The sequence below is a fragment of the Danio rerio genome, chromosome 15, assembly GCF_049306965.1.
Source record: "Danio rerio strain Tuebingen ecotype United States chromosome 15, GRCz12tu, whole genome shotgun sequence".
In the NCBI taxonomy this organism is placed as follows: domain Eukaryota; kingdom Metazoa; phylum Chordata; class Actinopteri; order Cypriniformes; family Danionidae; genus Danio; species Danio rerio.
Window position 1 is genome coordinate 19908853 of NC_133190.1, and position 12465 is coordinate 19921317.

Genomic DNA, 12465 nt, shown 5'->3' on the forward strand with positions numbered 1-12465 from the left:
GATAAACTAAATCCATATGCGGCCCATCACAGATTTTAACTGAAATAGACAGAACACTTCAGTGGCACATGTGAAAAGTGCTGAAGGACATTTGTGAAATATTTAACCCAAACATATGATGTTATTTTTGACTTTTTTTCAATTGGAAGGCTTTTTCAGTGATTTTATTAGTTGCTGTTTGCATGAGGCACATCATCCCTTTACAGTCACCCTTCATAATCAAACTGAATTTTAGAAATATTCAAAAAACAGAAGGTGTTCTGAATGCTTTGAATCCACCCAACTGTAGTCTGCACATGACTACCGTTTCAAATTATGAGTTGCTCTTCATGTTTGAGGAACGTTCATTTAAGAGAACTGTTATGACTTCTTGATGTTAGACTAGGGACTGACGTAAGTAACATTTATATTGTAACATATATACTGTCATTTTTTTTCATTGTAAAATTATCACTTGTTTAATTCTAAAACTTTTTCATTTCTTTTTAAGTCCAAAGAGAGAAATGGACTTGCTTGTTTTTTATTAATATTTTGTGCTGTATTTGTTTATGGAGCAGCAATAAACAACACTTTAAAATGTAAGCGGTTTTCTTGTGATTTTTCTAAACTAGTAGTGTTTTAAATTTAATAAATGCATAATAATCGTGATAACCCTAAATACTATGATTACTCTTCAGGCTACATAATCGTACAACCAAAATCTATAATCGGTGTATCCCTAATTGTTACGCAGTTTAACACATACGAACGTGTCTTAATGTTAGAAGAAGCCTACTTAAGCAATAAACTGATTTTGTGCCTCGAAATACAACATTTGGATATACTTGTAAAAAAGCCACATTCTACAATGCAGTGATTTTATGTAGTTTCAAAATACAACATATTCATGTTTTAATGTAGAAAAAGTCAACGTGGGTGTCTTTATGAGCACAAATACAGCATATGGGCTCTTATATGTTGTTGTGTCATCACTTATATAGCAAGTCATATCTCTCTGGCCCCTCATTTGGAATGCTTTTCATGAACTGGCCCCCATGACAAACTAATTGAATAGCCCTGGTGAAGACATTCTTGCTTATAGTTTTTGGGTAGTTCGTAGTCTATACTGAAAGTAGTTTATAATAATGTTGAAAAGTTGCCTTTTATAATTTGATGGATGAACATTGTTATTTTAAAAGCACTTCACTGATTGTTTACAGTTTGAAACTGAAGTTTTTCCCTGAAAAACGTGAATGGCATCATACTAAACTCTTTTTTGTGTTGTGATTGGTTTGCAGGTGGCTGGAGGTGGGTGTCGGGAACCTGACCTGTACACCGTATTGGGTGGTGTACCTGCAGGTGCTGCAGGAGGCCATTTGGCCTGGAGGGAATCTGCCGGCTCAACCGCGACCACAGCGCAGCCAGCAGCAGAAAGAGCACAGCAGAAAGCAGGCTCTGCAGTGCCTTATGAAGCTCATGCCAGGTGAAATGACACATAATAAATGCACACATAATGGATTGGACACAAAGTGACGTTTAGCCAAGAGAAAATAATACTTTATTGCGCTTTATTCCAACAGATTGATGTAGATTTTCTAAGCATATATAAGTGTAGTTGTGCTTTTTTATATGCTCTCTGAATGAGGAAATTATTGCTTTTTAAGGAATGCATAGGGGGGGAGCACAATCGCCTCACAGCAAGAAGGTCACTGGTTCGAGCCCCGGCTGGGTCAGTTGGCATTTCTTTGTGGAGTTTGCATGTTCTCCCCATGTTTGTGTGGGTTTACTCCATTCGCTCCGGTTTTCCCCACAAGTCCAAAAACATGTGGTATAGGTGAATTGGATAAGCTAAATTCTCCGTAGTGTATGAGTGTGAATGAGTGAGTGAGTATGAATGTTTCCCAGTGATGGGTTGCAGCTAGAAGGGCATCTGCTACATAAAAACATATGCTGGATAAGTTGGCGGTTCATTCTGCTGTGATGACTCATGATTAATAAAGGGACTAAGCCGAAAAGAAAATGAATGAATGAATGAATATTTCACTGTTAAAAAAAGATTTTCTTAGTTTTTGTCCCTTTTCTAGTGCAATCTAGAAAATCTTTCTAGCAAAAAATATGGTCTTGTTTTCAGAAATAATATGTGAAAATTAAGTGAGGTTTTCTTAAAACAAGCAACAATCTTAATTATTTGTTATTTTATTAATTTACTATCTAGATGGAGATCAATAAACCGAACAAATCAAACTAAAGTGCACCAAATGAGGATTTTAACATTGTGCTCATTTGGAGTGTGAAGTCACATCAGGTTAAAATTGAATTATTGGGAAAAAAGTTTTTCCATATCTGTAAGGTTGGGTATACACAAATGTTTCTTTTACTTTGTTTTTGAAAATGTTAAAAACCACAAACATGAGCACAAAAGAAAATACCAGATTTCACTGTTTGGCTCCTGTAATGTGTTGATCACACATCAAAAGATCTTCGGACCAGAATTTGAACATAGAAAATCTCAAAAAAATCTGCCGAAACATGAGAATAAACATAGTGAACAAACACAATCTGTTGTCACTAATTGATGAGTTGATTCTCCATCTCTGCTGTCCAAATCCATTTGGCTTTTGATGGGTTCCCATTAGGGCTGTGCAATTAATCGAAAATCCGGTTTCGATTTCGGCTTCTAACGATTATAAAATAGCATTAATCTAGATAAAGGATTATTGCATCATATACCGCCCCCTTTCCAGTTGTACACATTAGTTGCTCTGCAAAGCTCAGTTCCATGTGAAAATGACAAAGCATGTACTGTAATGTAACTTTTGCAGCACGGGATGCGCATCATTCATATTTTTAAACACGCGAAAGAGCATATGCTCTGTGTGTGTGTGTGTGTGCGCCCACCGCGCTTAGCCTTGGACAGGCTCGGAGACGAGCAGAGCACACATATCTAACGCCATCTTAATGTGAGCGCTTTAAAGGTCAAATACATGCACATTTGTGTCAGCGCTGTGTTAAGTGATTTATATTAACCCTCATTTGTTTAATAAACAAACAAGTTGAGATTCAAAAGACATGTGAAAGAGAAACCATATCAGAGCCGCACTATTCTTAAAGTGACAGTGCGCAATATCCCTGCTGCCGCCTGTTTTTATCATTAATCAAACAATAAAAGGAGAAAAACCCTCACTACTCTTGACTGAAGGACTTTTTTAGCTAAAGTTTTTTTCTTACAGTGAAGATGCTTAAAGCACAGTTTAAACATAACAGATTTAATAACTCATTTCTAATATCTAATACTTATCTTTGCTATGATGAGAGTACTTAATATTTTACTAGATATTTTGCAAGACACTACTAATAAGCTTAAAGTGACATTTAAAGGCTTCATTAATGTAATTAGGCAAGTCATTGTATAACAGTAGTTTCTTCTGCAGACAATCAAACATATATATATATTGCGTAAAGGGGCTAATAATATTGAGCTATTAAAATAGGTTTCAAAATATTTAAACCTGCTTTTATTCTAGTCAAAATAAAACAAATAAGCCTTTCTCCAGAAGAAAAAATATGATAGGAAATACTGTGAAAAATTCCTCTGTTAAACATAATTTGGGAAATATTTATATATATAAAAATCACAAAAGGGCGAATAATTTTGACTTCAACTGATAATCGTTTTGAATAATCGTGATTACAATTATAACCAAAATAATCGTGATTATGATTTTTCCCATATTTGAGCAGCCCTAGCTCTCACATCAGGGCATTGTCGGAGGACAGTATTAGGATTGGGAAAAATGGGCTCTAAAATCAGCCTGATTACCCTATGGTATATGCCCAGCCGAAATAAAGCAAAACAAACAAACATTATTAATGTGTATTTTGATTCTACAATAAATCTTGTTAAATAAATACATTGAAGAGGATTTAGAACAGAAGATACGGTAAAAATAAAAGCAAACAACTAGTTGGTTTAGTTAAACCGAAAATAGTGCTTTGTGGGAATGTTGAATAAATATTTCCAACTTCAAATGCTTTTGTTTTTGAGCGAACGGTTACAGTTTGCTTGCTAATAATTGTATAATTCACCAAATGGCTGTTTAGTGACACAGTTGCTTCCAAGGTGAATCTGAGAATAAAAACCTAACAATACCATGAGATGCTCAGACGCTGTTCTTCATCAGTAGTGTGTGGAGTAGTACATCAAGCAAGTCTCCATCTCCATGCTCCTTGACTGAAGTTTGCTGAGTTTTATTGTGTGTTTTTACAGATCTGATCTCCGATATGCTCGGCTCTGAGAAGTACAAGGTTTTTTGGCAGACGGTTGTGGATTCTTTTCAGGACCCCACTGTAAACAGGTGTGTTTAAGCACTAAACACAGATGGAGATAAAAATCAGCACCACTTATGCACCACATTGTGCATTTATGAGGTTAAAAACATTGATTGGAAATTCCAAATTCCACGGAAATGTCAGCGTGTACGCTATAAAACAAATTGTCAGTTGCGTAAAAAACACAGTTGCGCAAGTAATATTTAAACAGCAATTGTCCATATGGTAATTCACAGGTGTTTTTCTGTTTAAAGGTGCTATATGTAAGTTTTTGACTCTTCTAAAGCATAAAAAGACTATTATATGTTTGCAGATATTAATGAAACATGCTAACTGAACATTCTTGTTTATATGAAAAACAATACTAAAGTCAGATATTCTGCTTTAAAAAAAATGCTTTGCGTGCTGGAATGCTGTCTTTGTTTTGGTCCCTTTTACCTCCCGATGCCAGTTTAGTCATTTATATTTCAGCACCACGAGTTGCCTTGGTGGAAAACAGCGCATTTCATTCATTCATTCAGTTTGGAAGGCTCTCAAAGTATGTTTCCACGTCCGAAAATACGAACTCCGGTGGACAGTAACAGACTCTGAAATGAGACACTGATTCAGAGTTCCACATGAGGTAGTTATTAATAAAAAAAAATATTTTTTGTGTCCAAACAACATGCTACGTGACGAGATATGCAGTAATAAGCAATTTGGCCGTTTGCACCAGACAAATTACAACCGAAATTTAAATACAGCTGTGCAGAAGCACAAAATAGTGCACTTACTGCACTCCAACGAAATGATAAGGTTTATAATCTAATTAATACATATTAAACCTCATTAACATTATTAAACATACACGCTGAATCAATGTTATGTGTTGGCTTGCACTGAGTCACAGTTCTAAAGTTTAATTTAAAACGGTTTATTTTATTTTCAAGATCTGTGGTGAACTTTCTGCTGCTGCTTTCAGTATATGGCAATGAATGCCATATAAAATGGCATTTAAACTGACATTGTTAGCATTTAACACTGAATCAAGCACATGAGGTGTACCTGAGGTGATCATTGTCTTAGTTCTGTTGTTCAGCTGCAAGAAATAGAAGCTGTTTCTAATATATACATTTCATTTGTTGGCTAGAACAAAATGAAATACCCTGTTCAATCACTGGGTGTCAAACTTACATACTGCACCCTTAATTATGCTCTCTGAATTGCATTATGGCAAGCTTGATCTTAGCTCTAACGTAAGTAACCTTTTATTAGTTTGATTTATTGCAGAAGCACATGATTTAGATCAGTGTTTCTCAACCACGTTTCTGGAGGTCCACCAGCACTGCATGTTTTGGATCTCTCCTTTGTCTGTCACACCCAAGGTCTTTACGTTTCTGCTAATGAGTTGATGATCGGATTTAGTTGTGTTTGGTAAAGGAGACATGAAAAATTGTGCAGAGCTAGTGAAACAATGACTTAGATCAAATATAGTCTGAATAATACAGTTTTTTTTGCAGTTTGTGACTTTTCTTTTTATTCATGCTTTTAAACTGCATCATTGATCTCTGCTCCAACTGCTTTTGACGCTGTACAATAAAACTTTATTAACTTTTTAGTAGTTTAAACTATATATTGTCTGAGTTGGTTGTATAAATGATGGTGCATAAAGCAGATATTGAGCTGCCAGTACTTTTTCTGTTATTTTACAGATTTATTTCTTGCAGATGCTGATTAAAATATAGACAAAAGTATACTGTTTTTATTGTTTTTAACGGTTTGTGACAAGGCAAGCAGACATGGTCTAGTGAACATGTGGCTTTAATAGGTAAAATGGTCAGACTGTAATTTACTTACATCATACTTTTTATGGCACAGTAAGCATGTGATGTTGACAAAGGAATGCACAAATGTGCTTTCAATTGATACATCGCTGTGCTCTGTTATCAGGGCACTCGTGACATCTTTGTGGATTGTTACCTCAGTGGGATGCATGATTTATTCTCACCGGCTTGGATTTTGAGAGAGGCGCTCTGTGATTTACTAGAACATGCTGGAATCTGCTGTAAATGTCCAGATGAAGCAGATGCTGCTACAATCAGTTATACGTTGACTTTTCCTTTGTTTTATGAGCTGCGTATTTAATAGTCAGTATAAAGAGGAGAAAGGCAACAGGACATGTCCAAATTCAGTGTCTGCGTAACATCTTCTCTACGTTTTAAGGCGCACAGATGCATCGTGTCCTTGATATTCCAAAATCAAGTGAAAAGTTTGTGGAAACAGTAAATCAGGCTTTAGAGCGATATAGCAGTATAATATTAATTATGTAATAGCTGTGTAAAGCTACTGGGTGGACAAATCAAACTACATAATTAAGAAAACAATATATATATATATTGTATATGTATATATAACAACATGCTTAACGGTAAATATCAAAAACTGAAGTGAATAATACAGGTAGAAATAAAACAAAACAGTTGTATGGAATGTCAACAATGACAGTAATGTAATGATAGTAATAATGGCAGTAAAAAATGACAACAACAATAATAAAAATGTAAAGACAGCAATAATGACAATAAAAAGACAACAATTATAAAATAATAAAACTACCAACAACTACTACTGCATCAACTGCTACTGTTACAGCAACTACTTGTGCTACTACTACAACAACAACTACTACTACTACTACTACTGTTACTACGACTGCTACTACTACAACAACTATTACTACTACCACTACTACTACAATGACCACTACTACAACTACTACTACTGTTACTACGACTACTACTACAATTATTACTACAGGGTGTTCGTGGGGTCTTAAAAAGTATTAAAAGTTGATAAATCAATTATGAGAAAATGAAGGCCCTTAAAAGTTATTAAAAAGTCTTAAGCCTCCTTTCTACTGCATATGACAAACGATAAGCAACAGACCGGAAGTCATTAATTTCCAATGCAGAGTAATCCGGGAGCTGCTTGGAGTTCCGATCATCTCCGTATGTGGAAACTTTGGAATCAAATTGAGCTGCGAATCCGTTGAAATTAACTTCTTTGACTAGACCGTATGCAACCGGCTGACCGGATGTGATGTATTTCAGTATTTTCCAAGAATGTCTGTGCACGCGAGATGAGAAAAAGTTATTTAATTGGTTATTGTTTATATCAGAAAAAGTCTATATTAAAAAAAATATATCTATTTATTAATAAGTAATAAATTTTTTTTTTATATGTTGTCTCCACATTCCCTCCTGAATTTTTAGCGGTCTATGAGTTTCTAATACTTATTAATTTAACCATGGTGAATGCACGGCGAATAAAGGCTCTTGCTTTTACACTCCTTTTTTTGGGCTACTGTGAGAACTGCTTCTCTCCCATGGTGCACAACAGTACTGAAAATTCTGTGCGACTGCCACAAGGGGGCGTATTCCGACAGTAGTGTCCAAATGTCATGTGCAGTGGAAAGGGGGCTTTAATTGTGTTTTTACGAGGTCTTAAATTTTGTTCAAGCATTGTCCAAAGTGGTTGACTCCAAAAAAGCATAAATATATTTATTTTCCTATAAATATATTAACAACTTCGTGCTCGATCCACACGATTGGTTCGGGCCGGAGCGCGACTGGCCAAGCTCACATGTCACATCATTTGCGACAAACGTGGGAAGGTGATGTGACACTCTCCACATTTAGCGAAACCATAGAGCGAAACAGATGGTAAAATAGGAAAATTAAGCTGAAAACAATAGTGTAATTTTTTCTTTTAAGCTTTGTTTCTTTCAAGCTTATCTGAATTCTGTTGCATGGTTGTGCTCCATTGATTTATTTAACTACAATTGTTTATTAAGCTAAATATTTGACACTGATTGGTACTTGAAATGGCAATGAGGTCTTAAAATATTCTGAGAAGGTTTTTAAAAAGTCTTAAAAAGCTATTGAAATTACCTTTATAATTCCTGCAAATACCCTATACTACTTTTACCACAACAACTACAACGACCACTATCACTACTACAACAACCATTACTACAACCATTATTGCTACTACTACTACTACTACTACTACTGTTACTATGATGACCACTACAACAACACTTGTTACTACTACCACTACTACTACTACAATGACCACTTCTACTACTACAAAGACCATTACTACAACGACTTTTACTACAACAATTATTACCACTATCTCTACTACTACAATGACTATTAATACAACAACAACTACTACTACTGTTACTACAATGACTACTACTACAACAATTATTACTACTTCCACTACTATCACAACGACCATTACTACTACACTGACTATTAATACAACAACATCAACTACTACTACTGTTACTACAACGACTACTACTACAACAATTATTACTACTTCCACTACTATCACAACGACCATTACTACTACACTGACTATTACTACAACCACAGCAACAACAACAACAACTACTACTACTGTTACTACAACTACTGTTTCTACAACTACTACTATTGTTAGTAGTAATAGTTGTAGTAGTGGTGGTGGTGGTGGTTGTTGTTGTAATAGTAGAAGTGGTTGTTGTAGTAGTGGTGGTCGTTGTAGTGGTAGTAGTAATAATTGCCATAGCAGTAATAACAAATACATTTTTGTTGGTTCTCGAAGGGAGCATGTCTACGTGTTTTGCCATTGCACTTTAGATGTTCTAAGTTTGAGTTCGATTAAAAAAATAAATTAAAAAACGGTATTTATATATTTTTTGTCGCATTGTCTTTTTCCACAGGAATCAATATGCTGCAGGGTAATTAAAAATACTGCCCAAACCATTTTGTTATTTTTGCTATTCATACCCTGGTTTACTCATTGAATTTAAATTATAATTGTTTCCCTATTTGTAAAAAAATACATAATTTCTGATGTTTGTTAAAAAAATGTACAAATTATGTTTATTAAAAAGTGTTGAATAATTTTGTCTGCATAATCTTAATATCACAGGTTAAGATTTTTTGTTTATATTTGTCTTGATTATACAATGTTGTGGGATCTGTGTGTAGCATGTATCTGAGCTTGTGACCTCTTTCAACTGTATTTTGCAGGCATCTTGTATACTGCCTCTGGGATCTGCTAATCGAGTTTCTCGTCCCCGAGGCCTCAGATGAGGACTTTCAAAAAACACTTCTTCACAGCCTGTCCAAAAACGCAGAGAGGCTTCCACCATAAGTGTGCTGGGCTGGATGGACACAAACACACGTGCATACACGCCCACATTCATAGCATATCCAGATTTGTGGCCAGTGCTAAATGTAAATACAGGAATGTGTGATCAAGTAAGTGTAGATTTGGATTCAGTCAGTGCCTGGCTCCAATTTGGTTTCTATGTTTCTGGGACACACTTCCGGGCAAACACTGATAAATAGCCACCTGTTTTGTGTTTTATCAAACCACAAGTCCAATCTCTAAAGCTCAACATACCGGATCTGAATTAGTTGCAAGTTCTCTAACTTTTATCCACCTTGTTCCTACTTGAGCTCTGGGCAAAGCTCTTACATATGGAGACGTTTCCGTGGCGTCCATTCACGTGTTTCCGGCCTTTCAGTCTCGATGTGCTTTGAGTTTACACACATTCCCTCCTTAATCACATTGATACACTTGATCATTTTGCTTCAGGTCTTCTTTAGAGATTCTGTAAACACTCTCTCAGTCTTATCTCTCCTGCCTTCCAAGAAGGAACGCCAATCTTTTCATCATATTCCTCTTAAAGAATGAAAGTTTTTTTCACATCTGCTTCTGGTGTCACAGGAATGCTGTACGTGCTTTGTGTGCTTTCAAAGTCTTTAAACTTGATGTCTCTCTTCACAAACACTGATTAAATGGTTAGATGACCACATAAAGCCTACGAGGAAAACAAGGTTATGTTGATTAACCAAAAATGGCCAGTTTTCAGAATCCTTGTCTTAATATTTATGAAGTATGTGTACATGTTATCTGAAAGGGATAGTTCTCACAAGAGTGACAAATATTTTTTTTTCGTTTTGTTCCAGACATGTGTTGTTTTTTCTGAGAAAGATGAAAAAATTCTAAAGGAACACTCCTTTTTTGGAAATAGGCTTATTTTACAAGTCCCCTACTATTAAACTGTTGAGTTTTACCAGTTTTAAATCCTTTCTGGCGATCTTCGGGTCACAGGAGCACTTTCAGCTTAGCATAAATCATTAAGTCAAACTTTTCATATTTTGTCTGTCTTAGTTCATGTCCTAGAATCAAGCTTTACACAAGCAAATCATAGAAACTCTTATTTGATTTTTTTTTTGTAAGATGCTAATGGTCTAATCTGATTTTGTGATTTATGCTAAGCTAAACTAAAAGTACTTCAGCTGAATGGACTAGTAAAACTCAGCTGTTAAACTCCAGGGGATTTGTAAAATTAGCAATAATGTTGCAATTGTGAAATTAGTATTGAATATTCTTTTAAAATGCCTTATAAATTGCGGAAAGGCATACTGGCTTGGAACAACATGCGGGTAAATAATGGCATTAAACTATCCATTTATTAAAACGTACATCTTTTTAAATGTACAAAACAATGCCGCAGACTGAGTTCTAACAACAAATAGAAGAGAATAAGAGTACACTTGGTTTGTGGTTTACATAATTTCTTAGAAGTCTAGCACAAAAAAGATGTCTTAATCACCTTAAAGTGTTAATGATTTTTAGTAAAAAAACAAAAAACCCAGTAACAAATGGATGCTTGTGAAACTTTTTTGTCAGTCTGAAAAACCCTTTTAAATGGATTGTTCTCCAAAAATGGTAAGTTACTCAATATATAGTTTTTTTTCTTTTAAAGAACATGTGCTGAAACTGTGTAGACCACAGTCACTTATGAAAATCCAAACTGTAGCTGGATTTTGAGGGTCAAAAAACTAAGACAGGCAAAATAAATACCTTTTTTTCCTGAGGATACATTTAAGATCTTAAGACCAAGGAAACATTAAGACCAAGACTTTGTTGTTTTTTGTAGTAAATCACCAAGGACCAAGTCTTCTTTAATTTTCTTCTAAAAAAACTCAACGACTTCATTGATTTCCTTAAGATGAGTAAATTTACAGCTATTGTTTGTTTTTAAGGCATATTGTCCAATTAATGTGTTACTAATCTTTTCATAACTTAAAAGTATTTCTGTCAGTTTTTGTTTTATTAGCACTGTGTCATCTAGTCAACATTCTGTTTGCACTACCTGGTGTGAGCCTGGATTCGATGCATGCAGATTTAGTTTCTGCACTGTGAGCCCTGTTACACTAAGTATGCACTGCAATGGCTTCATAGTGTTGTCATTACACTGTACTTTTGCTTAATGCGCTGAATGTTGCACTATTTGTAATTTTGTAAGTGATATATATATATCTATTGTTGGCCTTATGTTGTTCTGATGTCTGTTGAAATTAGAGAGTAAAGCAGTCAATGTCATTGAATTAAGTGGAGATGTATTGCAGAGACAATATCACTTCTTTATAAAATGCTTTCAGGTTTGGTTAGCATGTTACATTTGTTAGTAGTAGCGTATTCAGACTTAATTGTGATCCAGGTTATATTTAAAACCGTAAAACAGCTGGAACCAAAAACAAAGATATATTAAATTAGGGCTGGGCAATATGGCAAAAGTGCAATCTCCATAATTAATTTCCATATTAAATGATAACAATATAGATTTTGATATAAGTTAATGCTTCCAGATTTTAAAGAGTATCCCAACGATGACTGAAGCCACAAAAATTAGAGCATCCATTAAATGGCTTAACATTTTCGGCTGATAAATTTTCTTTGGCCGAAAATTTGAAACATCTTGAATGTATCAAATTCGATACATCTCAAAAATTCGATACATCTTGAATCATACATCTCGGTGGGCGAAAATTCGATATCAACTCATTCAATGTCCCATTGTTGCACATTTCTGCTGATTAATTGGCTCTTAGATCAATATAGAGTAAAAAAGTCCAGAGCTTATCGTTGTTATTGACATAAATTTTATTGCAATTATAATATCGTTTATCGGCCCAGCCCTATATTAAATGATGCAAACAAATCTACCAAAACATGAAAAAAAAAACTATTCTCACTTGTTAACATAGACCCGAATATAATGTTTAGCTCACAATTAGTGCAAAATAGAAAATAATGCTTTGACAG

At 34.8% G+C, this 12465-nt stretch overlaps 1 protein-coding gene across 1 annotated transcript in view; it reads left to right on the plus strand.

Annotated features, from left to right (window-relative positions):
- The window catches only part of snx19b (sorting nexin 19b), a 46806-nt gene extending 35059 nt beyond the window's left edge, over window positions 1-11747 (plus strand). The window contains exons 10-12 of the mRNA XM_021472929.3: window positions 1278-1462; window positions 4247-4334; window positions 9375-11747. Of these exons, the coding sequence (XP_021328604.2) occupies window positions 1278-1462; window positions 4247-4334; window positions 9375-9498 (397 nt within the window). The 3' untranslated portion in view covers window positions 9499-11747. The remainder of the gene's footprint in view (window positions 1-1277; window positions 1463-4246; window positions 4335-9374) is intronic.
- Window positions 11748-12465: the final 718 nt, after the last annotated feature.